At 38.2% G+C, this 24,283-nt stretch overlaps 2 protein-coding genes across 2 annotated transcripts in view; both read left to right on the top strand.

Annotated features, from left to right (window-relative positions):
- The first annotated feature begins 13,385 nt into the window (after positions 1 to 13,385).
- On the top strand, positions 13,386 to 17,385 carry LOC110162099 (C-X-C motif chemokine 10). The gene is made up of 4 exons (XM_020926970.2): positions 13,386 to 13,535; positions 15,497 to 15,614; positions 16,975 to 17,055; positions 17,190 to 17,385. The coding sequence occupies exons 1-4, from the start codon at positions 13,475 to 13,477 to the stop codon at positions 17,230 to 17,232; spliced, it is 303 nt and encodes a 100-aa protein (XP_020782629.1). The 5' UTR covers positions 13,386 to 13,474; the 3' UTR covers positions 17,233 to 17,385.
- Positions 17,386 to 18,236: 851 nt separating this feature from the next.
- cnot6l (CCR4-NOT transcription complex, subunit 6-like) overlaps positions 18,237 to 24,283 on the top strand; it is a 31,805-nt gene continuing 25,758 nt past the window's right edge. The window contains exon 1 of the mRNA XM_020926950.2: positions 18,237 to 18,350. The gene's annotated coding sequence lies outside the window, so the exon portion shown is untranslated. The remainder of the gene's footprint in view (positions 18,351 to 24,283) is intronic.

Here is a 24,283-nt window from a genome sequence, read left to right on the forward strand (position 1 = left end):
GGTCATGACAGAAGTGTAACTGTAAAGTGTAACTATTGATTTGTTACCTAAGTTTTTAAAAATGTACTTAAAGAGTGAAAACTAAAAGTGTTTTGCAGATTTTTAGAACAATTAAAGGATGAAATGCAGTGATTTTGAAAAATAATTCACCAGCAAAGACCAGGCCACAACAATGGAAAACAATAAATATATTTCTTGACGATGGTCATGTCGTAAAAGTACTCGAGACCGGTGTTTTTTGTCATGGACTCGGTCTTGTCTCGGTCTCGACCCTCAGAGTCTTGGTCATGACAGAAGTGTAACTGTAAGAAGTGTAGCTGCCAATAAAATGTTTCTAAATGACAAACTCTGGTCATTATTTTGTCGTTTTCTCCAATTTTGGGAAGTTACAGTTGGTGGAAAAAGTACTCACTTTTATTACTGAAGTAAAAGTACAGATACAGGGACAAAAAAAACTATTGAAGTACCTGTTTAAAAATGAAAGTAAAACATGAAAGTGTTTTGCACATTTTTAGAACAATTAAAGGATGAAACGTAATGATTTTGAAAAATAATAATCACAATCAAGCACCAGTCCACAACAACAGATAAAGATATTTATAGATGTGACGACTGGAGGTGTTCTAGTTCTTGGTTCTTTCACGGTCTTGGTCTCATCTCAGATTCAAGTGCATCTGGACAGTCTACCCCTTTTACACCTGAATTTATATAGACGTATATAAAAAATGTTTTGTGTGTGTTTTTGCCTTTAAGTAGACGGTAAATTAATTTGAGATTATTCATTTGACTATAGAATTAAATATCTGGGGCAGATCATCACTGGACATGGCAGATGATGACACTGATTATTACTGCACGACTGAACACTTTGCAAGCTGCAACTTTAAAGGTTGTAAGGAGGATTTTTTTGTTTTGTTTCAAATTGTCAATGAAAGTTTAAAATACCATTACAGAGACGCAGCAGCTTTGTAATTATAATGACCAAAAAAAAAAAAAAAAAAAAAAGAATGAAAATCTATCAACTGTGGACGTGTTGAGGCCAGATAAACATCAGCCAATAGAAAACGAGGCTCCCTCATTTTCTATTGGCTGTTAGGTTGTCAATCATACTCCCTAGTGTAAGTGACTCGTCGACGCGCAGGGATTATGTGGTTTATGCAGCGGTTCTTAGAGGGTTTTTCAAACTGTAGTTTCCTTGTATTTCGCACAAGGTTCGTCGCGATGGCGGACGAGAATCCACGACCAGTTCGCCGCAAAAGAAAGTCGGTTTTTGAGGTCGCTGAAAGAAGAAGAGAAGGCGAAAAGGAGCGAAGACAAACTGAGCTGATTCTTGGAGATTTCTTTCAGCGATGGCGCGACTGAAGCAGACGAAGGGTCTAAAAACTGACGTGTCGGTCGTTAAATTACCTCTAGACAGGAAACTTCAACAGTGATTCCGAACGCGCCCAAGGACTCTCACTGTATTTCTCTTCCCTTAAAAAAATCCTCTATACAACCTTTAATGTACAGTTTTATCTGCAGACTGAACAAATCAGACACTGAAATAATAAATGTCACTCACAAATCTGAGACTCAGAGCAATAATCAGTCCAACATGTGGAGACTCTGGTCTGGTTCTTTTAAAAACATGAATGTTTATTGTTTTGTTTTGTCACTGTCCTTGTCTGGTTTAAAATGGACCATGAGTCCGGAATAAAGATGATGATGATGATATAGCAAAAAATAAATAAATAGATAAATAGAAATTTGGGTGTGTTATAAATTTGTGACAACTAGAAACAAGTATCAGAAGTTTGCCGAAGTGTCTCAGAAGCTCCTGCAGATGCTCTGACCTGCGGCTCTGCTGATGCAGCCGCTGTCTCCACTTCTGATCCAAACGGTTTGTCTCATATTTGTGACCAGGGTTTCCACAGTCATGAAAATCCTGGAAAAGTCATGGAAATTGAAAATATAATTTTTCAGGCCTGGAAAAGTCATTTTAATTTAATACATTTATTAGAGACACACAATTTTTACATGAACCTTAACAGGAGAGATTGTACCAGGTTGTAGCATCAGTGTTCATTGAGTCTCTGGGCAGGTTTATTGATTGATTTTATTTAACTGACCTTGACTATCGACTGTTCTTGGAGACCTGCAGCATGTTTTGGGTTTATGGGGAAAACCCGAGCACCCAAAGGAGACACATGGAGAAACATGCAAACTCCACACAGAAAGGCCCAGGCGACCTGGGGATCCAACCCAGAATCTTCTTGCTGTGAGGCATGAGTGCTAAACACTCAGCCACCGTGCCGCCAAGGAATTTGGAATGGAATCTGAGTGTCTCTTTCACGTAACTCCAGCGTTCTGTTCAGTTCTCATGAGGCTGATTATTTCTGAACGTCTGGCGTCTTTTGTTTAAAAGAGACGACAATAAATAAATGCACAGACAGGATTTTAAATGTTCAAAAACTATAAAACCAAACCATAAGGTGAGTGGAAAGAGTTCACATTTCAGATTTAGCACTAAAAGTCTGATCAGTTCTACACATGCAGGTGCCGTAAAGTCATGGAAAATTCACTTCTGGTCAAAAGTCTCCAGCCTGTATCTCTCCACCTCCTGAATGATCCACTGCTCTGAATAAAACACATTTGATTGATTAAATGCCTCTTTCCATTATAAATGTGTCTTTTTGATGTCTGATTTTGTGCTCTGATGATGGATAATTGGTTCTGTTTGATTCTGGGTTTTGCATCTCACTGTTCTTCATCGACACTCATCATGACTATTATATTTACTACATTTCTAACGACCACTAAAATGAGTCGCTCTGGCATTTTTGTTTTGTCTCACGGAAGGATAAAGGTTGGAGGCCTTTGCTTTAGGTCATGAAAAAGTCATGGAAAAGTGTTGAAATGTTTTCAGTGAAAAAGGGTGGAAACCCTGAGTATAAATGTATTCATAAATGCATGAATTACTCAATCAGTCAAAATGTATAAATAAAATGCTTAAAGTCACACAAAATGCTGAATCGTGATTAAAAAAAAAAACCTTCCATGTTTCCTTCCACCCGCGCCCCACCCGTTCTGTCACCAAACACATTTATACTTTTCTTTCTCGCAAAAAGAAACTGGACTCCACCTGATCGACTCCATTTCACATTTTCCTCTTTTTTTCTCTTTTTTGTTATATCCTCTTCAATGAAAGGGATGGACTGAAATAAATAAAATAAATATAATCAAATAAATAAATAAATAAATACAATTAAAATAAATAAATAAATAAAATACAAATACAAATAAAAATAAATAAATAAAATACAAATAAAATAAATAAATAAACCTTTAAGTAAAAATTTGTTTAAATTGGTTTTATTTTGACTAAAACAATAAAATGATCAAATCTGGATTTCTTGACGTTTGTTAAAGCTGCACAGTGCAACTTTTTTGGTGGAGAATCTGTCAAATACTTTGTCTGGAATGTTCCACAGTATGGCATTAAACCTTTTTATCTTCACGGAGACCAAACCAGACCAAGTTCCAGGTCAGATCTGTGGAGAGGCGACCCCGCTCACAGTCACAATGTTGTTTTTTTTCTGTATTTTTGAGCCATAAAACCACTTCTAACTGAATAAATGTAAATTAGAGCTGTTTAAAGTCACACTGCGGAACATTCCAGGTAGAGCCCGCACTCCGGAAAAGTTACACAATGCGCCTATAAGTTTCAGATCCATTTCAAATCCTCGTTTCTCTCCAAACTGAAGTGAAAGTTTGCGTGTTTTGTTTTGGAAGAAAAAAACGAGCGTCTGGAACGAGCAGAACAGAAACACGATAAAACCGAGTCTGGTGTGAAAACCACAAAAGACACAGAAACGGGAACTGGGGACTAAACTGGGTCTAAACTGGGACTAAACCAGGACTCAGACTGGCCTGACCGAAGCTGCGCGGCTCAGCAGGGAAACCTCACGCCCCTGCCGCACTCAAGTGAAAGGAAAACGCTTTAATATGATAATAATTTACTGAGTCTGCAAGTATTTTTAGTTTGAGGAAATTAGGGTTTCCTTATGCAGCCCAACGATTAACAGAAGTAAAAGTCGAGTGACACTTTCAAAAAAGGTTCCATGTATCTGAGTGTTTCCTTTTTCTGAGCAAAAGGATCCAAACAGGTCGCTCAGCAAAAACGACGATTCTGAGTATCTACGCGTGTGCACTTTGCTCTTTAATCTCAAAGTGCTTCTGACAGCGAAAACACAGTCGGCATCATCAGATTTAAAGCTGCATTGTGTAACTTTTTCCTTTGGGAGTTCGTCACACTGAAAAAAAAAAGGTCGCTGGATTTGCGTTAAAAAGTTCTGGAAAGCGGTTACATGCAATAAAATGATGTTTAGGCTTTGAAACTTTGTGAAAATTTGTTTTTGCAATTTGAACAACCCCTCTTGGACAATTTTTTCAGTGCACCTGCTTGTTTCTGTTTCAAATGTTCCACGATAAAACATAAAAATAACTCTAACATTTATTCAGTTACAAGTGGATTTGGGCCCAGTCCAGCAGAAGTAAACAGCAGAAGTGAATTCATCTGATATAAAAGTGTATTGAACAGATACATATGTACTCTAGTTTATGAAACTGTTGACCTTTTTTCTGTTCCATTTTTGGTTCTAAAGTTCCATATGTTTTAAACAGACCATGTATGAAACATGGAACAAAAATTATTTCCCAAATTTCAAAGACCTGAAAATCATGTAAATAAATGGATGTATTTCATCATATCTTGTGTTATTCCATCTTTGAACTGTTGATGAAGGTACATCATTTTTCCAAAAAAAAAGTATTTAAAATGATAAATGTTCTTGGAAGGACTGACATATTTTATAGAAATAGTTTCTTTCATTTTGAAGTAATATTAAAGTATTCAGAAGAAAAAAGCGACAAATGATGTAAAATCCTGCACCTTCTACTTGTTTGTACAATTTTCCCTCCGTTACTTTTCCCTCCGTTACCATGACCTTTCTTAATAAAAAATCTCATGAGTCAAAAAGTAAGAGGTTTTTCAACCTAATCTTGTATCATATGGTAGAAAACTATATGAAGCAAATATTCAAACCAGTTTGTTAAGGATATGTAAGTGAGAACCAAGAGTTATCACTGTTTGGATTTATTGCCCAAAAAGTGCTGCATATTTCATTCCCTCTGTTACCGACACAAGTTTTTAAATTTTCTGTCAACAACTTGAAAGAATCTCACAGGTTTAACTTGACCCTGTTGGAGTGTAACTCTTTCCTACATTCTGATACTTTACTTATTTCAATAGTCCCTCTAGTTTCTGAATAAGAGCTGTTTGAATGTCAAAAATCTGACCCTGTTTCCCTCCGTTACCACTTGACTGGACCCATTTGTTTTCCTTCTCACTGACGTTTGTAAATTTGCATTTTGGGTGATTTTTGCACGTTTGAGTCGTCTTTAATTGTTTATTTTTGCAGATCGATCCATGTTTTCAGCTTCATCTCTTCACGCTCACTGTGACTGACTCATTTTTTTCGGTTTGTTTGTTTTTCAAAATAAAACCAAAAATATTGAAAAAACAACTATTTTCTTAGTTGTTTACTTTTTTAGTTGCGGCAGTAGTTCAGTTGGTAGAGTGTTTGCCTACTGATCTGAAGGTTGGTGGTTCAATTCCAGCTCTCAACATAAACATCACAGGTTGAGTGGTCAGATCCACTGACCCACAGGTTGACTGGTGTGATTCCAGCTCCCACAGATGAATGCTGTCATTGTGTCCTTGGGCAAGACACTTAACCCACCTTGCCCACAGTGTCTGTGTACACTGCTGTGTGAATGGGTGAGTGGTTCCTTGTTGTAAAGCGCTTTGAGTGCCTTGAAGGTGGAAAAGCGCTATAGAAAAATGTGACCATTTACCATTTCTTCATTATTTGTCTCTAAAATCAAAATGAAAAAACAGATAATGATTTGTTTTTTCAGTTGTCTTGGTCCAGGTTTCGGTCCTGGTCTCGATTCCGGTCTCGCTTCCGGTCCCGGTCCTGGTCTCGATCTCGGTCCCAATCTCAATCCCGGTCTCAGTTTTGGTCTCAGTTTTGGTCTGGTCCCAGTCTGGTCCTGGACCTGTTTTAGTTCTGGTTCAGTCCTGGTTCAAAATTGAAAACTGAAAAAACTAATTATTATCTGTTTTTCATTTTGGCTTTGGAGACAAATAATGAAGAAAATAGTTGTTTTGCTGTTGTTGTTTTTTTAATTCTTGGTTTTATTTAGAAAAATGAATGAACAAATGATATATGGATTGTTTTTATGGACAGAATTTCTCGGTGCAGTCAGGGGCCGCAGGGGGTCCGGTTTGGGGACCACAGGATCATCTCTGCTGTTTGAGATGTTGTTGTCGGACCTGCAGCACTGGGACAGTTTGACCTGAGTGTGAAGCGTCTGGGATGAAGATCAGCTCCTTCAAGTCCGAGGTCGTGGTTCTCGACTCGAAAAAGGCATCTTGCCCTCTCCGCGTGGGTGGAGAGTCCTTGCCTCAAGTGGAGGAGTTCAAGTATCTCGGGGTCTTGTTCTGGAGTGAGGGGAGGATGGAGCGTGAGATTGACAGGTGGACAGGTGCAGCGTCTGCAGTGATGCGGTCGCTGTATCAGACTGTTGTTGAAGAAGGAGCTGAGTCGAAAAGCAAAGCTCTCAATTTACTGTCAGTCGAAAGGATGAGATCACAGATACAAGCGGCCAAAATGAGTTTCCTCCGCAGGGTGTCTGGGCGCTCCCTTAGAGATAGGGTGAGGAGCTCAGTCACATGGGAGGAGCTCGGAGTAGAGCCGCTGCTCCTTCACGTCGAGAGGAGCAGCTGAGGCTCGGGCATCTGTTCTGATGCCTCCTGGACGCCTTCCTCAGGAGGTGTTCTGGGCATGTCCCACCCGGAGGAGGCCCCGGGGAAGACCCAGGACACACTGGAGGGACTATGTCTTTGGGCTGGTCTGGGAACACCTCGGGGTTCCCCAGAGGAGCTTATCATGACACAGGCGCTGGAGGTTTTCCTTAAAGGTGCACTGTGTAACTTTTGTGGTAGGGAGTTTACCACAAGCTTGTTTCCATGGAGATATTATTGCTTTGCCTGAAAGGTTTCAGGGTATGGCATTAAATTGTTGCATTTATTCAATTACAAAATCAAGCATCACTGGAGTGAGTGAGCTCGCCTCTCCACAGATTTAAACTGTAACTTGGCTTGGAAGCACTCTGAGCATTGTCTCCATGGAAAAAGATTGTATTGTATTATATTTGTACTTAAACAATTTGTAACTAAAATCTGTTCAGCCTACATGTCCCATCATGCACCAGGAGACTGTGAACATGTGACCTACACCTGTGACTTTAAATTTGCACTGTGATATTCATCTTTAGTTTGTCCTGATGAAGCTGAAGAGCCGAAACGCGTTGGTGTGATTTGATCTTTATCTGCCGTGTGCTGTTAAAGGCTTTTCATTATTTTGTACTTTTTGAGCGCCTCAGTTTTTTCTTACTTTGTATTTTACCCAAAAACATGTAGCTCTGATTAGACAAACATAAACAAACAACATCACTTATCATTTTTAAAAGTGATAAAAGTGTTTTCCTGGTGTGTAAAAGTATTTTCGTGGTGTGTGTGTGGTGGAGTTTTGCTGCTGTTGACACTCTGGGCTGTAGGTGTGTTTTGTTTTTTTTCCCCCCATTTGCATCTCACTGCTACTTCCTGTTTACTTTTCTACTTTTTGTTTCAGATTTTCTTACACGAACTGTCACTTCACTTGATGACGTCACAAGGTGGAACGGAGACAGACGAATAAACCGGGGTTACTCAACACAACTCCAGGTGTATTTCTGAGGAAGTAACACGACTTAACGCAAACAAAAGTCACTTTTGCGTAATACAGGACTTTTTGATTAAGGTAATATAAAAAATTACACAAGGCGCTTAGTCTTTTGGAAAACCCATGTCGTTTTGTACCTGAAAGTACTACTCTTTTTCAGTTGTGAAATGGTCTGAATCCTCTACTAAAACCACAATTTTAGTCCAGCGTTACCATGGAAACCAGTGGTGTAACGTAAACAAAGTAAAAGTAGTAAAGTACTGCACATAAGTTTACATTTGAGGTATCTGTACTTTCACTTTTTCCTCTTTAAGTACATTTTTAAACAAGTACTTTAATGTTTTTCATGTGATACTTTTACGTTTTTGCTCCAGTATCTGTAGTTTTACTTAAAGCTGCACCGTGTAACCTGCTTGTTTCCATGGATACGTCATCGCTGTGTTTGGAATGTTCCGCAGTGTGACATTAAACAGCTTTACTTTACACTTACTCAGTTACAGGTGGTTTTAAAGATCAAAAATACCTAGAAAACCAAAAATAAAACAAGTATTCTAACTGTGAGCGGGGTCGCCTCTCCACAGATCTGACCTGTGACCCCTGAACTCAGTTTCAGTACAAACATAAAGACCCAGTCTAGCAAACATCAGAAATATTTGATGTTTTTTTTTTACTCAAAATGATGCAGAATCATTTTATTAAAGTTAACGCCGTTTTTAATCAACTACAGAACATAAATCACAAACTACAACACATGAACCAGGACTAAACTAGAACTAAACCAGGACTAAACCAGGACTAATCTTGGACTTGAGAGTGAGAGACAGAACCCTGAGCCCGTGGAGCAGGGCACGATTGGCAACATCTGCGCTGAGCCCCGTGGGACACTGAGAGCCGGTCCTTTCACCCTCGGTCACCTGACGGTCTACATGGGTGCACCTCCAGGCCCGTGCCAACACTCAGTCCTGGTTTAGTCCTGGTTTAGACCTGGTTTAGACCTGGTTTAGTCCTGGTTTAGACCTGGTTTAGACCTGGTTTAGACCTGGTTTAGTCCTGGTTTAGTCCTGGTTTAGTCCTGGTTTAGTCCTGGTTTAGACCTGGTTTAGACCTGATTTAATCCTGGTTTAGTCCTGGTTTAGTCCTGGTTTAGACCTCCTGGTTTAGACCTGTTTTAGTCCTGGTTTAGTCCTGGTTTAGTCCTGGTTTAGACCTGTTTTAGACCTGGTTTAGACCTGGTTTAGACCTGTTTTAGTCCTGATTTAGTCCTGTTTTAGTCCTGGTTTAGTCCTGATTTAGACCTGTTTTAGTCCTGGTTTAGTCCTGGTTTAGACCTGGTTTAGACCTGTTTTAGTCCTGATTTAGTCCTGGTTTAGTCCTGTTTTAGTCCTGGTTTAGTCCTGTTTTAGTCCTGGTTTAGACCTGTTTTAGTCCTGGTTTAGTCCTGATTTAGTCCTGTTTTAGTCCTGATTTAGTCCTGGTTTAGTCCTGGTTTAGTCCTGTTTTAGTCCTGGTTTTAGTTCTGGTTTAGACCTGTTTTAGTCCTGGTTTAGTCCTGGTTTAGTCCTGGTTTGGTCCTGGTTTAGTCCTGGTTTAGACCTGTTTTAGTCCTGGTTTAGTCCTGGTTCAGTCCTGGTTTAGACCTGTTTTAGTCCTGGTTTAGTCCTGGTTTAGACCTGTTTTAGTCCTGGTTCAGTCCTGGTTTAGACCTGTTTTAGTCCTGGTTTAGTCCTGGTTTAGTCCTGGTTCAGTCCTGGTTTAGACCTGTTTTAGTCCTGGTTCAGTCCTGGTTTAGACCTGTTTTAGTCCTGGTTCAGTCCTGGTTTAGACCTGTTTTAGTCCTGGTTCAGTCCTGGTTTAGACCTGTTTTAGTCCTGGTTTAGTCCTGGTTTAGACCTGTTTTAGTCCTGGTTTAGTCCTGGTTTAGTCCTGGTTTAGACCTGGTTTAGTTTAGACCTGTTTTAGACCTGGTTTAGACCTGGTTTAGACCTGTTTTAGTCCTGGTTTAGTCCTGTTTTAGTCCTGGTTTAGTCCTGGTTTTGACCTGGTTTAGACCTGGTTTAGACCTGTTTTAGTCCTGATTTAGTCCTGGTTTAGTCCTGTTTTAGTCCTGGTTTAGTCCTGTTTTAGTCCTGGTTTAGACCTGTTTTAGTCCTGGTTTAGTCCTGATTTAGTCCTGTTTTAGTCCTGGTTTAGTCCTGTTTTAGTCCTGGTTTAGACCTGTTTTAGTCCTGGTTTAGTCCTGATTTAGTCCTGGTTTAGTCCTGTTTTAGTCCTGGTTTTAGTTCTGGTTTAGACCTGTTTTAGTCCTGGTTTAGTCTTGGTTCAGTCCTGGTTTAGACCTGTTTTAGTCCTGGTTTAGTCCTGGTTCAGTCCTGGTTTAGACCTGTTTTAGTTTTAGTCCTGGTTTAGTCCTGGTTTAGACCTGTTTTAGTCCTGGTTCAGTCCTGGTTTAGACCTGTTTTAGTCCTGGTTCAGTCCTGGTTTAGACCTGGTTTAGTCCTGGTTCAGTCCTGGTTTAGACCTGTTTTAGTCCTGGTTTAGTCCTGGTTTAGACCTGTTTTAGTCCTGGTTTAGACCTGAGTCCTGGTTTAGACCTGTTTAGTTTTTAGTCCTGGTTTAGACCTCCTGGTTTAGACCTGTTTTAGTCCTGGTTTTGTAGTCCTGGTTTAGACCTGGTTTAGACCTGTTTTAGTCCTGGTTTTCCAGTCCTGGTTTAGACCTGTTTTAGTCCTGGTTTAGTCCTGGTTGCCTGGTTTTTAGACCTGGTTTAGTCCTGGTTTAGTCCTGGTTTAGACCTGTTTTAGTCCTGGTTTAGACCTGGTTTAGTCCTGGTTTAGTCCTGGTTTTTAGTGTTTTAGTCACCTGGTTTAGTCCTGGTTTAGACCTCCTGGTTTTAGTCCTGGTTTTAGACCTAGTCCTGGTTTAGACCTGTTTAGTCCTTTTTTTTAGACCTGGTTCCTGGTTTAGTCCTGACCTGTTTTAGTCCTGGTTTAGAAGTCCTGGTTTAGTTTCCTGTTTAGTCCTGGTTTAGTCCTGGTTTAGATCTTGTTTCAGTCCTAGTTTTGACCTGTTTCAGTCCTGGTTTAGTACTGGTTCAGTCCTGGTTTGGTTCTGATTTAGACCTATTTTAGTCCTGGTCCATGTCATCATTGTGAAAATTCCCTCCAAAATGCATGGATAATAATTTTTCAGTCGGTTTAATTCCTATTTTGAAACTTTAAAACGACTTTTGATCAGTCTCGATACTAAAATTTAAAACTTGATTTTCGATAACAAGTAAGTAAGACGAATAGGCTCAATATCAATTCTGACACCTCGACAATAATAATAATAAAAAACTGACCTATTTCTTACACACAGAAAGCGTCTGTTGTTGATTTTGTTCATTTACCAACATGTCCCTGTTTTGTGTCGTGTGAAAGAGCCCAGGTTCAGAAAAACAATGTCACTTAGAGCTTTGAAATCCACTTTGGAAATCCTGATGTTTTCTGGGATCAGGCTGTTCAGACGGTTGTTTTCTCTGTGCCAAAACATGGCCAAGACTGATTGTCTTTTTTGACAAACGCGGAGCCTTGTGTTCATGTTTGCATGTTTGAAGGACGGTTTATGATCCTATATAAACCCAAATCTACGTGGAACTGCCACACAGCTCCAGACGCACAAGAGAACCAATCAGAGCTGGCGGTGTTTGCTGCGCTCGTGCGGTGGACGTGTATCCAGGCTGGTGCCACCTAGTGCCTCCAGTTTCACTATAGGGACTAGATCAGAAATCAGAAAACACTAGACCAGGAGTGTCAGAGTCATTTTGTTCCGGGGGTCGTGTCCAACCGACTCTGATCCCAAAGTGTCCGGATCAGAAAACTCATGTCATATAAACCCCAAAAATAACAATAAGTTCAAATATTTGTGTAGAGAAACACAAATCTATTACAGAAATCTTTTTTTTATTGATGAACTCTTTCTTTGACAAAATATTATAATATTATGAACAACCTGAAACTTTAAGAAAAATACAATTTCAACACAAAGTTTTAACATGAACTTGTTTGTAAACAGGAATAAGTCCATTTTTGTTGTAAAATCCTGCACTAGGCTCCACTTTTCTCATGTTGGACATTTTTCTGATGAGGTTGTCACGGTCAACAGTCAAAACGATCGTCCTTTAAGAGCGTTTGGAAAGAGACAAGTCTTCATTTGTGCTGCTCTGGTGGGAGGGGCCACGTACAGAGACACTGGAGACGCTGCTGTGATAAACACCGCAAAAAATTAACAAGATTTTAATAGAAAATATAATTACAATATTTTAGTAGAAAATCAGCCGAGGGCCAGATTAAAGGTCTTGGAGGGCCGGATCTTGCCCCTGGGCCGTATGTTTGACACCTGTGCACTAGACGCTTTGCAAGAACCCCAGAAGTTGGAGACTGCACACCGACCAATCAGCTGTGAGCTGTAAAGTCATGACGTCAAACTGGTGGCGTCTGTCTGTGTCTGTTTTGTGGAACAACACAACAGTAAACAAAACGTCGAGATGGATGTAGATGAAGACAGACATTCTGTGTTGGCAAAGAGTTCAAGAGATCAAGGATTTAAAGCCAGAACAAAGAGAATGTTTGGTGAATTTTATCAAGAGGAAAGACGTTATTGTTCTTCCTACAGGATTTGGCACATTACATACGTCACGACCAAACAGCAGCGATTGGTTAAATTAAAAAAAGTACTCGCCTACTGTCGAACGAATGAATCCTAACACTGCGAGACCAGACTTTGCGGCCACCCTGCTCCACGGACTCGGGGTTCTCTCTCTCCCTCAAGTCCAAGATTAGACCTGGTTAAGTCCTGGTTTAGTTCTGGTTTAGTCCTGGTTTAGTTCTGGTTTAGTTCTGGTTTAGTCTAGTGTGCGTCCACCTCGTCCAAATGACGATGCAGCAAACTTCCACTGAACACGAGAGCTGTGATTGTCTGAACCACAAAGACAACTGTCAGTCATGTTTTAGACCTGGTTTAGTCTTCTTTTGGTCCTGGTTTAGACCTATTTTAGTCCTGTTTTAGTCCTGGTTTAGTCCTGTTTTAGTACTGGTTTAGTCCTGTTTTAGTCCTTGTTTAGACCTGGTTTAGTCGTGGTTTAGTCCCTGTCTACCCCGTCTGAACTCAAAGGCTCCAACCAGAGGCATCCAAGACACACCAAAATAAGTCCACTACATTTTGTCTGCATCAAATTCAAATGTTTTGGTTTTGTTGTCTGAGATTCAGGATGTGCTCTATTAGCATGCCAGTTGTTGTTACTGTAACTCTAAGGCAAACGTCTGTTCTGGCCTGAAAGTTGTGAAACGCGCTTACAAACTTAAGATGCTCTGTTGCGTAAGTAAGTTAAATAAGTAAATAAAATCTGTATATTTATGTATGTGTAAAAAACATTTGTACTTTGTGTGTTCCCATCAGTACTGCATTAGAAAGAGTATATTTTAAAAGAAGATTTAAATATTGTGGTGTTTTTTTTGCTGAGTGGTCAGAATGAGATAACAGAAAACCCCCCACACGTCACTATTTTTACCTCGGTCTGTTTCCTTTATAAAGACGCACAGACGGTTGACAGTCCTTCACACTCTCCAGCTCACAGCCAGCTCACACTCTACACACTCTACTACACCAAGATGGCCGCCAAGACCGCACTGTTTGTGACCGTTCTGCTCCTCTGCGTCGCCTGTCTCCACGGTAACAAGCTCGCCTTCGGAAATATAGATGATTGATTTAGTTTTTATTCTGTGATTTTTACTTTTGTTTTTGTTTTATTTTTGTTATTCAGTTTTTCACAATTTACAATTTATTTATGGTTTAGTCTTTTTTTTTTTTTGATAACACTTTATAATAACTACACCTTATTTAACCTTAATAAAGCATGAACAAAGGCTTAATTAATAATGAACAAAGACTTAATAATGATTCACGCTTAGTAACTACTTAATTACTACCTTAATTAGCACTTGCACTTAATTTGCCTGTGCTGTAAATAGTTACTCATAATTATTTCATACTTAATTACTCATGAACTAACCATTTGAGCATTTATTAATCATTAGTAAACTATGAGAGAATGATTTACTAATAATACAACGTAATGATAATTCAGGCAGCTGTTATCTGTTAGTTAAGTCTTTCTGAGAGCTTTTCTAAAGGGAAGACAAATTATGCTTTATTAAGCATTTACTAAGCGTGAATCATTATTAATTAAGTCTTTGTTCATTATTAATTCAGCCTTTGTTCATGCTTTATTAAGGCTAAGTAAGGTGTAGTTATTACAAAGTGTTACCTTTTTTTTTTTTTTTTTTAAAGTATTGTCACTCACTGTAGTAGTAGTAGTAGTAGTAGTAGTAGTAGTAGTAGTTGTTGTTGTTGTTGTAATAGTAGTAGTAGTTGTAGAAGTAGTAGTAGTAGTTGTAGGAGTAGTAGAAGTAGTAGTAGTAGTAGTAGTAGTAGCAGTAGTAGTAGTAGTAGTAGTAGTAGCAGTAGTATTAACAGTAGTAGCAGTAGATGTAGTGGTAGTAACAGTAGTAGTAGTAGTAGTAATAGTAGTAGTAGTAGTAGTAGTAGTAGTAGCAGCAGTAGTAGTAGTAGTAGTAGCAGTAGTAGTAGCAGTAGTAGTAGTAGTTGTTGTAGTAGTAGTAGTTGTAGAAGTAGTATTAACAGTAGTAGCAGTAGTTGTAGTAGTAGTAACAGTAGTAGTAGTAGTAGTAGTAGTAATAGTAGTAGTAGTAGTAGCAGCAGCAGTAGTAGTAGTATTACTAGTAGTTGTAGTAATAGTAGTTATAGGAGTAGTAGTAGTAATAGTAAAAGCAGTAGCAGTAGTAGTAGTAGTAGTAGTAGTAGTAGTAGTAGTAGTAGTAGTAGCAATAGTAGTAGCAGTAGTAGTGGTAGAAGTAGTAGTAGCAATAGTAGTAGCAGTAGTAGTGGTAGTAGTAGCAGTAGCAGTAGTAGTAATAGAAGCAGCAGTAGCAGTGGCACTACTAGCAGTAGTAGTAGTAGTATTACTAGTAGTTGTAGTAGTAGTAGTTATAGGAGTAGTAGTAGTAATAGTAAAAGCAATAGCAGTAGTAGTAGTAGTAGTAGTAGTAGTAGTAGTAGTAGTAGTAGTAGTAGTAGTAGTGGTAAAAGTAGTTCCAGATCTAGCAGCAGTGGTTATAGTAGTATTAATTAGAGTAGTAGTAGTAGTAATATTAGTAGTAGTACTAATGAGTAATAGTATCGATCATAGTAGTAGTAGCATTAATAGCAGCAGTAGCAGTGATAGTAGTAGCAATAGTAGTAACAGCAGTGGTAGCAGTAGTAGTAGTAGTAGTAGTAGTAGTAGTAGTAGTAGTAGTAGTAGTAGTAGTAGTACAGTAGTAGTAACAGTAGTAGTAGTAGTAGTAGTAGTAGTAGTAGTAGTAGTAGTAGTAGTAGTAGTAGTAGTAGTAGTAGTAGTAGTAGTAGTAGTAGTAGTAGTAGTAGTAGTAGTAGTAGTAGTAGTAGTAGTGATTTTACTTACTGTGCTCGATAAGTTCAAAAAGCCTGAATAATGCAGTACAAAAGTTTGCAGTTTTTTGTGTTACTACCTGCGTGCAGAAGTTACTACCCCCTCAGGGACAGAAGTACTGCAGTGTACTCATGGTGTGTACATTTTTGTGGTACTTTTGCAGCGATCCCGACGCTGGGCTGTAAGTGCATCCGGACGACGGACACATGTGTGAGTGTGAACACCGTCCGAGAAATACAAGTAATACCTGTATCTGGATTCTGCCGCCGCACCGTGGTCAGGTACTACTACTACTACTACTATACTACTGCTACTACTACTATACTACTGCTACTACTGCTACTACTACTACTACTACTACTACTACTACTACTACTACTACTACTACTATATTATTACTACTACTACTACTACTACTACTATACTACTGCTACTACTGCTACTACTACTACTACTACTACTACTACTACTATACTACTGCTACTACTGCTACTACTATTACTACTACTACTACTACTACTACTACTACTACTATATTACTGCTGCTACTGCTACTACTACTACTACTACTACTACTACTACTACTACTACTACTATATTACTGCTGCTACTGCTACTGCTGCTACTACTACTACTACTACTACTACTACTACTATATTACTGCTGCTACTGCTACTGCTGCTACTACTACTACTACTACTACTACTACTACTACCATTACTACCATTACTGCTACTACTACTGCTACTAATACAACAACTACTACTACTGTAACTACTACTACTACTACTACTATACTACTACTACTACTACTACTACTACTACTACTACTACTACTACTACTACTACTACTACTACTACTACTGTTACTGATACTACTACTACTACTATATTACTGCTGCTACTGCTACTACTACTACTACTACTACTGGTATTACTACTATACTACTGCTACCACTACTACTACTACTACTACTACTACTACTACTACTACTACTACTACTACTACTACTACTACTACTACTACTACTACTACTACTACTACTACTACTACTACTACTACTACTACTACTATACTACTACTACTACTACTACTACTACTACTACTACTACTACTACTACTACTACTACTACTACTACTACTACTACTACTACTACTACTACTACTACTACTACTACTACTACTACTACTACTACTACTACTACTACTACTATATTACTGCTGCTACTGCTACTACTACTACTACTACTAATACTACTACTACTACTACTACTACTATACTACTGCTGCTACTGTTACTACTACTGCTACTACTACTATTACTACTATACTACTACTACTGCTACTACTACCACTATTACTACTATTCCTAATATACCACTACTACTACTACTACTACTACTACTACTATTACTACTTTACTAATACTACTATTACTACAACTCCTATTACTGCTATTACCACTAGTACTGCTACCACTACCGCTACTCCTACTCCGACTACTTCTACTACTGCTACTACTACTACTACAACTACTGCTGCTACTACTGCTACTGCTACTACTATACTGCTACTGTTATTATTACTACTATCACTACTACTACTACTACTTTTACTTCATGTGTTTTTGTTCTTCACAGAATCATCAGGAAAAATGGTCGAGTCGTTTGTGTCAATCCTGCAGCTCCGTGTGTCCATGAGCTGATCGAGCAAGTCCAGAGGTAAAGTACATTCAAGTAGTAGCAGTAACAGTAGTAGTAGTAGTAGTAGTAGTAGTAGTAGTAGTAGTAGTAGTAGTAGTAGTAGTAGTAGTAGAAGTAGTAGTTATTTAAACAGTATTTGCTTTCTTTTCCAGGTTGAACACGACTCGAATTCAGTCGAACACAAACCAGCTGTGAACTTTCTCCTCTGGACAAAAAAACAAAACTTCAATCAATAAAATACTGTGAATGGAACCGGCAGCTTTTCTGTCACCGAGAACCACGTGATCGACTGAACGCGTCAAATCAATACAAATAAAGATGAAAAAAACTAAACAAAAACAAAACAAACGTGTGTCTGTGTGTGTAAATGATCCACTACAACAGAAACGTTACACAATGTTCATTGGTGGTGGTGATAGTAATAGTAGTAGTAGTAGTAGTAGTAGCAGTAACATTAGTAGCAGTAATAGAAGTAGTAGTAGTAGTAGTGTTAGTAGTAGCAGTAATAGTAGTAGTAGTAGTAGTAGTAGTAGTAGTGGTGGTAGTAGTAGCAGTAATAGTAGTAGTAGTAGTAGTAGTAGTAGTAGTGGTAGTAATAGTAGTAGTATTAATAGTAGTACCATTAGTAGTAGTAGCAGTAGTAGCAGTAATAGTAGTAACAGCAGTAGTAGTATTAGCAGTAGTAATAGTAGTAGTAGTAGTAGTAGTGGTGGTAGTGGTGGTGGTATTAGTAGCAGTAGTAGTAGTAGTAGTAATAGTAGTAGTAGTAGTAGTAGTAGTGGTGGTGGTGGTAGTAGTAGTAGTATTAATAGTAGTACCATTAGTAGTAGTAATAGCAGTAATAGTAGAAACAGTAGTAGTAGTATTAGCCGTAGTAGTAGTAGTAGTAGTAATAGTAGTAGCATTAGTGTTTTTTTTAAGTCAAATAATTGAAAGTAACTGAGCAACTTTTACTGAAATTATATTTTAAATGAAGTACCTTTTTACTTTTACTCGAGTACATTTTTAGATTTTTACTTTTACTTGAGTAGGAATTTAACAAAGTAAAGACACTTTTTTCAGTACTTTTCCCACCACAACTTAAACTTCACCAGAGTCAGTTATACTTAATAAAAAAAACTTTAAACTAAAATAATAAATATTTGTCAAAAGTTTTGGAGTCGGTCACGCGCACGCAAGTGGCTCCTCCTCCTGCACGAGCGGAAGTGCGTTTGTTGTTCTTCCTGTTTGGGGTCTGTCGGAGCGCACAGGACTCGGGCTGCATGTCTCCGCTGTTCCCCCGGTGATCCGCGCTCTACCGCCGCCGCATGAAGGTAAACCCCCGCCGGGACCGACGCTCACCCCCCGCGGGCCCCGTCTGCGCCCCGCCCCGGCCCCGCTCCGCCCGGGATCCGCTCCGTTTCTCGGCGGGCACAGCGCGTCCCGGAGCCGCGGCGAGAGCGACTCCAGCTCGGTGCTTCGACCTAAACCGACCCGCTGTTTACCCCCCGCATGTCCGTGGTTCCTTCCCCGCTTCCAGACGCGCACTAAAAGTTAAAAATAGTCCTTGGAGGCGCTGGATCTTTGGACACCAGCGCGTTGCGTTGAATGTCACTCCAGATCCGAGCGGCGCTATGTTTGGACACCGTCTGTCAGCTGTCGGGGCGCGCACATGTGCAGCCTGTGGAAATCCTACAGTTTAGTTTTCACTGTCCTTTAGCTCTTTTTATAGTAGTAGTACTTAGAAGTATTTTTCCGGGTCCTAGATTACGCAAAAATTGACTCGTGAGCTTTAAGTCATGTTATAATTAATGTTGTGCGAAAATATCAAAACATCAATAGATGGTTAGGGCTTTGCATCACTAAAAAGTTGTTGATACGATACATACCTCGATACATAGGCCACGATACGATACACTTTTCAATACAGTGCACTTTCGATTCAATACGGTATATTTCAAATCGATTTGATACGGTTTAATAAAAAAAAAAAAGGCTAAGTCATGTCTGTGATACTGAAAGTGTTTGTTAAATCACTTCTTGCGCAAAGTTCATATGAAACACAAACAAAACTTTGAAAATGTCAAATTTGTCGCATAAAGGAGTTTCTTTCCTCTAAACAAACAACAAAACTGTAGGTGTAACAAAATAATTTAGTAAAATACACCAAAAAATACTCTTGACGATATATCGATACAGCAGCCCACGATATTGATACTGTATCATCACATAAAACGGTACGATATAGTGATATTTCAATGTTTTTGCACGCCCTGTTATATCGTATCATTTGTGATGATACAGTATCGATATCGTGGGCTGCTGTATCGATACTGTTATTGATAGTTTTTTAAAAATATTTTACTAAATTATTTTGTTACAGCTACAGTTTTGTTGCTTGTTTAGAGGAAGGAAACTCGTTTATGCGACACGTTTGACATTTTCACTGTTTTGATTATTATTAAAATTTTGTGTTTCATGTAAACTTTGAACAAGACGTGATTTAACAAAGACTTTAAAAAACTCTTTTAGTATTACAGCCTATTTTTTTATTGAACCGTATCGAATCAAAAGCTCACTGTATCGAGATATGTATCGTATTGTGACCTGTGTATCGAGGTATGTACTGTATTGGCAACTTCTGTTTGTTTGTTTTTTTGCAACCCTCTGCAAAAAAAACAAAACAAAAAAAAAACAGAAAAAACAGATCTGGAGTTGTGTTTTGTTTCATTTACATGTTTGAGTAACACTTTATTTTTAGTCTGTCTACATCTCCAAAGCTCAAAATGCTCTGTTCCACCTTGTGATGTCACGTCAACAGCTCCTTTTACTTTTAGTTGAGTAGAGATCGTAATTATCCAGAAGATTTTAGTGAAGGTGTGTGGAGTTTAATAACACACTAGAGCACTTCCTGTATTACCTGATTCTATTTGTGATTCATGTTTTAATCAGTGATGGGAGGTAACAAAGTACAAGTAGTAAAGTACTGTACTTAAAGGTGTATTGTGTATTGTATATTGTGTAACTTTTCTGGTTGGGGGTCCGTCATCTGCTTGTTTCTGTGGAGATGAGATGACAGCTCTACTTTACATTTATTCAATTACAGGTGGGTTAAAAACTAAAAAACTCTCCATACATCTTATTTATTTATTTGGTTTATTTAGCAGGGACAGTGTACAGTAATCAACATTTCTGTAAATTTTGTATATTTCATCTGTAGTTTTTGGACAGATGGTAAACGTGGTCACCGTAAAAATACAACAATAAATAACGACAACAATAAAACAGTTGAATTAAAAGGCAGCGAGAATACAAACAGACACTAACAACCGTGACCACGAGGTACACACTGAGAAATAACACACACACTAGAGCACACAGACAGGAGACACACACTCGGGTCGGGAGGACGGCACACTAATGATCGCAGGTTTGGTGAGTTATTAACCAGTTCTTCACGTGTTTTTTGAATAGAATGTATGATGTGAGGTGTTAACGATAGTAACAATACAATATCATCACGGTCTGAACCTCACGGTACGATATTTGTTGCGATATCATGGAAAAGCTCATGATATGTTGGGGAGGCTCACGATTAGGAATGTAACAATATCCAAATCTCTCTGTTCGATATTTTCACGATATGGGCCCAATCAAACAGAAGTAAACAGCAAGGACAAAACTTCAAGTGAATTCATCTGATATAAAAATTTATTGAACAGATACATATGTACTCTAGTTTATGAAACTGTTGACCTTTTTTCTGGACCATTTTTGGTTCTAAAGTTCCATACATTTTAAACAGACCATGTATGAAACATGGAACAAAAATTATTTCCCAAATTTCAAAGACCTGCAAATCATGTAAATAAATGGATGTATTTCATCATATCTTGTGTTATTCCATCTTTGAACTGTTGATGAAGGGACAGGATTAAAAAAAAAAAAAGTATTTAAAATGATAAAAATGTTCTTGGAAGGACTGACATATTTTATAGAAATAGTTTCTTTCATTTTGAAGTAATATTAAAGTATTCAGAAGAAAAAAGTGACAAATGATGTAAAATCCTGCACCTTCTACTTGTTTGTACAATTTTCCCTCCGTTACTTTTCCCTCCGTTACCATGACCTTTCTTAATAAAAATCTCATGAGTCAAAAAGTAAGAGGTTTTTCAACCTAATCTTGTACCATATGGTAGAAAACTATATGAAGCAAATATTCAAACCAGTTTGTTAAGGATATGTAAGTGAGAACCAAGAGTTATCACTGTTTGTATTTATTGCCCAAAAAGTGCTGCATATTTCATTCCCTCCGTTACCGACACAAGTTTTTAAATTTTCTGTCAACAACTTGAAAGAATATCACAGGTTTAACTTTACCCTGTTGGAGTGTAACTCTTTCCTACATTCTGATACTTTACTTATTTCAATAGTTCCTCTAGTTTCTGAGTAAGAGCTGTTTGAATGTCAAAAATCTGACCCTGTTTCCCTCCGTTAACACTTGACCTGACCCAAATACATCTCACTAGACTGGGTATAATTAAGAAGTTGCCTATACGGTACATACCTCGGTACATAGGCCACGATACGATACATGTCTTGATACAGTGAGCTTACTATTTGGTACGATATATTTCAAATTGATTCGATATGATGCAATAAAAAATAAAGGCTAAATCATGTCTGTGACACTAAAAGTCTTTGTTAAACCACTTCTTGTGCCAAGTTCATATGAAACACAAATATTTTAATCATCAAAACAGTGAAAATGTCATATGTGTCGCATAAATGAATTTCCTTCCTCTAAACAAGCAACAAAACTGTAGCTGTAACACAATAATTTAGTAAAATAGTAAAATAAACCAAAAAATACACTTTCGATACTGTATCATCACATTAAACAATACGATATGTCAATTTAATTATTATATTTTTTGCACACCCCTACATCTCACAGTACGATATTTATTGCGATATTTTGTGGAGGCTAAAACTGTCAATATATGACTTTTTCCTCTTGAAATTCCTTGACAAGACTTAATCCAAAGACTTAAAAGTGTCAGAACTGTTATTTCTTCTTGTTGTCTGCACTGAAATGGAGCAAATGATAATGGTCTATGTAGTTCCATCTGCCCTTTTTAGCTGTTGCTGCACCATAACTTTTAATTTAAACAAAGAGACTTGTAATTCGATGTATTGTGACGGTCCACAATATTATTGTCAGAACTTTGACGATACGATATCACGATATTTCGGTTATTGTTACATCCCCGTTCACTACATTTGAGAGCTGGTGATTCTAGTGAAGGTGTGTGGAGTTTAAAAACACAGTGGAGCACGTCCTGTATTACCACATGACATCATGAGGTGGCAGAACTAAGCGTAGAAGTGCAGGGTTTGTGTGTTAAGCGTGTGGTCTGTTTGCGATGAGGAAACGACATAATAAAATAGTTGTGGTTTAGATTGTGTGTGTGCCCTCTTTGTGTTCCTGTCTCCTCTCAGTCTCAGCTCGACTGCCACATGTTCATGATCAATGTGCACTTTCCCATATTTAATAAATAAACACGAACATCTCCAAAGCTTAAAATGCTCTGGTCCACCTTGTGATGTCATGAAGCGATAGTTTTTTTTGTTTTTTGTTTTTATTTTATTTTTCTTTCTAGTTTTGATGAAAAGGTAAACAACACATAACACAAAACAGTGAACATGACATAGAGAGAAAACAAATTTGACAGACTCCATCCAATGTTTTTATATCACATTTAAATTTAAATAATATTTAAATAATATTACGGCACTTCCTGTCCAGCGTATGAGTCCCATTTACTCCAAAGTTTGTCAAAGAGGTCCATTTTCAAATTAAGTCGAAATATTATTTTTTCCATTTTTTTGAATTTCATTTATAATTTCCGACCAGTCTTTGATCGATGGTGCAGTTTGTGTCATCCATTTTTTTGTAATCGCCTTTTTTCCTGCCAATGAAGCGATAGTTTTCAAGTGAACAGCTCCTTTTAACTTTAGTTCAGTGGAGATTTGGGAGTTTTAGGCCTGATTCATCCAAATGATTGAGTGGAGCAGAATGTTTTCTGAGAAGAACTAAGCCTGAATGTGCAGGGTGAATGAAACAAACCACAACTCCAGGTCTGTTTGTGATGAGGAAACAACATTAGAACATAGATCAGTTAATAATGTAATATGGGCCCTTTAAAACTAAATCTAATATGCTTTGTAGATGTTTAATGTTACACAAAAATCACGGTTTGTTTCATTTTTGTACAGTTTGGGAACAAAATACAAAACCATTTACTTGTTGTTTATTTGTGTTTATTAAACCATCAATTTGTTTGAACATTATACAAACGGGAAAATAAAATAAATGTAAAAGTGCTGCTTGGTAAAACTAATAAGTTTAATAAAATATTATATTATTATAAGCAACAAATGTATGAAATATTATAAAAAATAAATTCCTTGTACACAGTAAACAAAACTTTTCAAAAAGTAAAGCACTAACAGTTCCAGTATGAAGTTTTACTCAGTTTTTATATTTTTGGCCAGAAAACCAACTTGTCCACATTGTCTGCACTGACACTGCAGGTACAGTGTCTCCAGAGGTTGAAAATACACTTTTGCTGGGGACAGAGGTTGCGGCGAAAGGCAAAAGTGAGGACTGCTGCGCGACAACTGTAGCTTTTTGAGGATTCACGTGGTTTGTGGATTTAGTCGAGACGGGGGGGCATTTGTTGTCAAGGCAGTTGCCCTAACTATAAAGCGCTGCAGGAAACACTGCCCCAGTCACGGACGAGTTCTCTCGTGAATATTAAAGAGCCGAGCCTCCGTGTAGCTGCACATGCAGTGGACAAATGTAAACGCACACAAACTGCACAAACTCATTCGTGCACAGCCCTCGACTAATCCAGCAATGACAAAGAATGTTATTTTAACTGTAAACACCAGTAATCAGATTATGGGGTTATCTGATTTCCCCAGTTATTTATATTCTCCTGTTAATGTTCAAACTAAACATGAACGATTTGTGAAAAAAAAGTCCAATTGCATTTTTTCTGACAAGCTTTGTGATTGTGATTAAGATTTGTGATTCATGTTTTAATCAGTGCTGGAAGGTCACGAAGGACATGTAATCTGCTGTTCTTAAAGGTGCATTCTGTAGCTTTTCTGGTGGAGGGTCTGTCACCTGCTTGTTTCTGTGGAGATGTCCTTTCTCTGCTTGGAATGTTCCACAGTGTGACATTATACAACTTTACAT

This window comes from Boleophthalmus pectinirostris, unplaced genomic scaffold (genome assembly GCF_026225935.1).
Source record: "Boleophthalmus pectinirostris isolate CB_2022bp ecotype Guang Dong unplaced genomic scaffold, ASM2622593v1 HiC_scaffold_4, whole genome shotgun sequence".
Lineage (NCBI taxonomy): Eukaryota > Metazoa > Chordata > Actinopteri > Gobiiformes > Gobiidae > Boleophthalmus > Boleophthalmus pectinirostris.

Bases quoted from the DNA above. Each gene is read 5' to 3' on its own strand.
- LOC110162099 (XM_020926970.2), top strand. From the start codon at position 13,475: ATGGCCGCCAAGACCGCACTGTTTGTGACCGTTCTGCTCCTCTGCGTC. The intron at 15,615-16,974 runs GTACTACTACTA...TGTTCTTCACAG, and splicing joins TGCCGCCGCACCGTGGTCAG to AATCATCAGGAAAAATGGTC. The intron at 17,056-17,189 runs GTAAAGTACATT...TTTCTTTTCCAG, and splicing joins CTGATCGAGCAAGTCCAGAG to GTTGAACACGACTCGAATTC.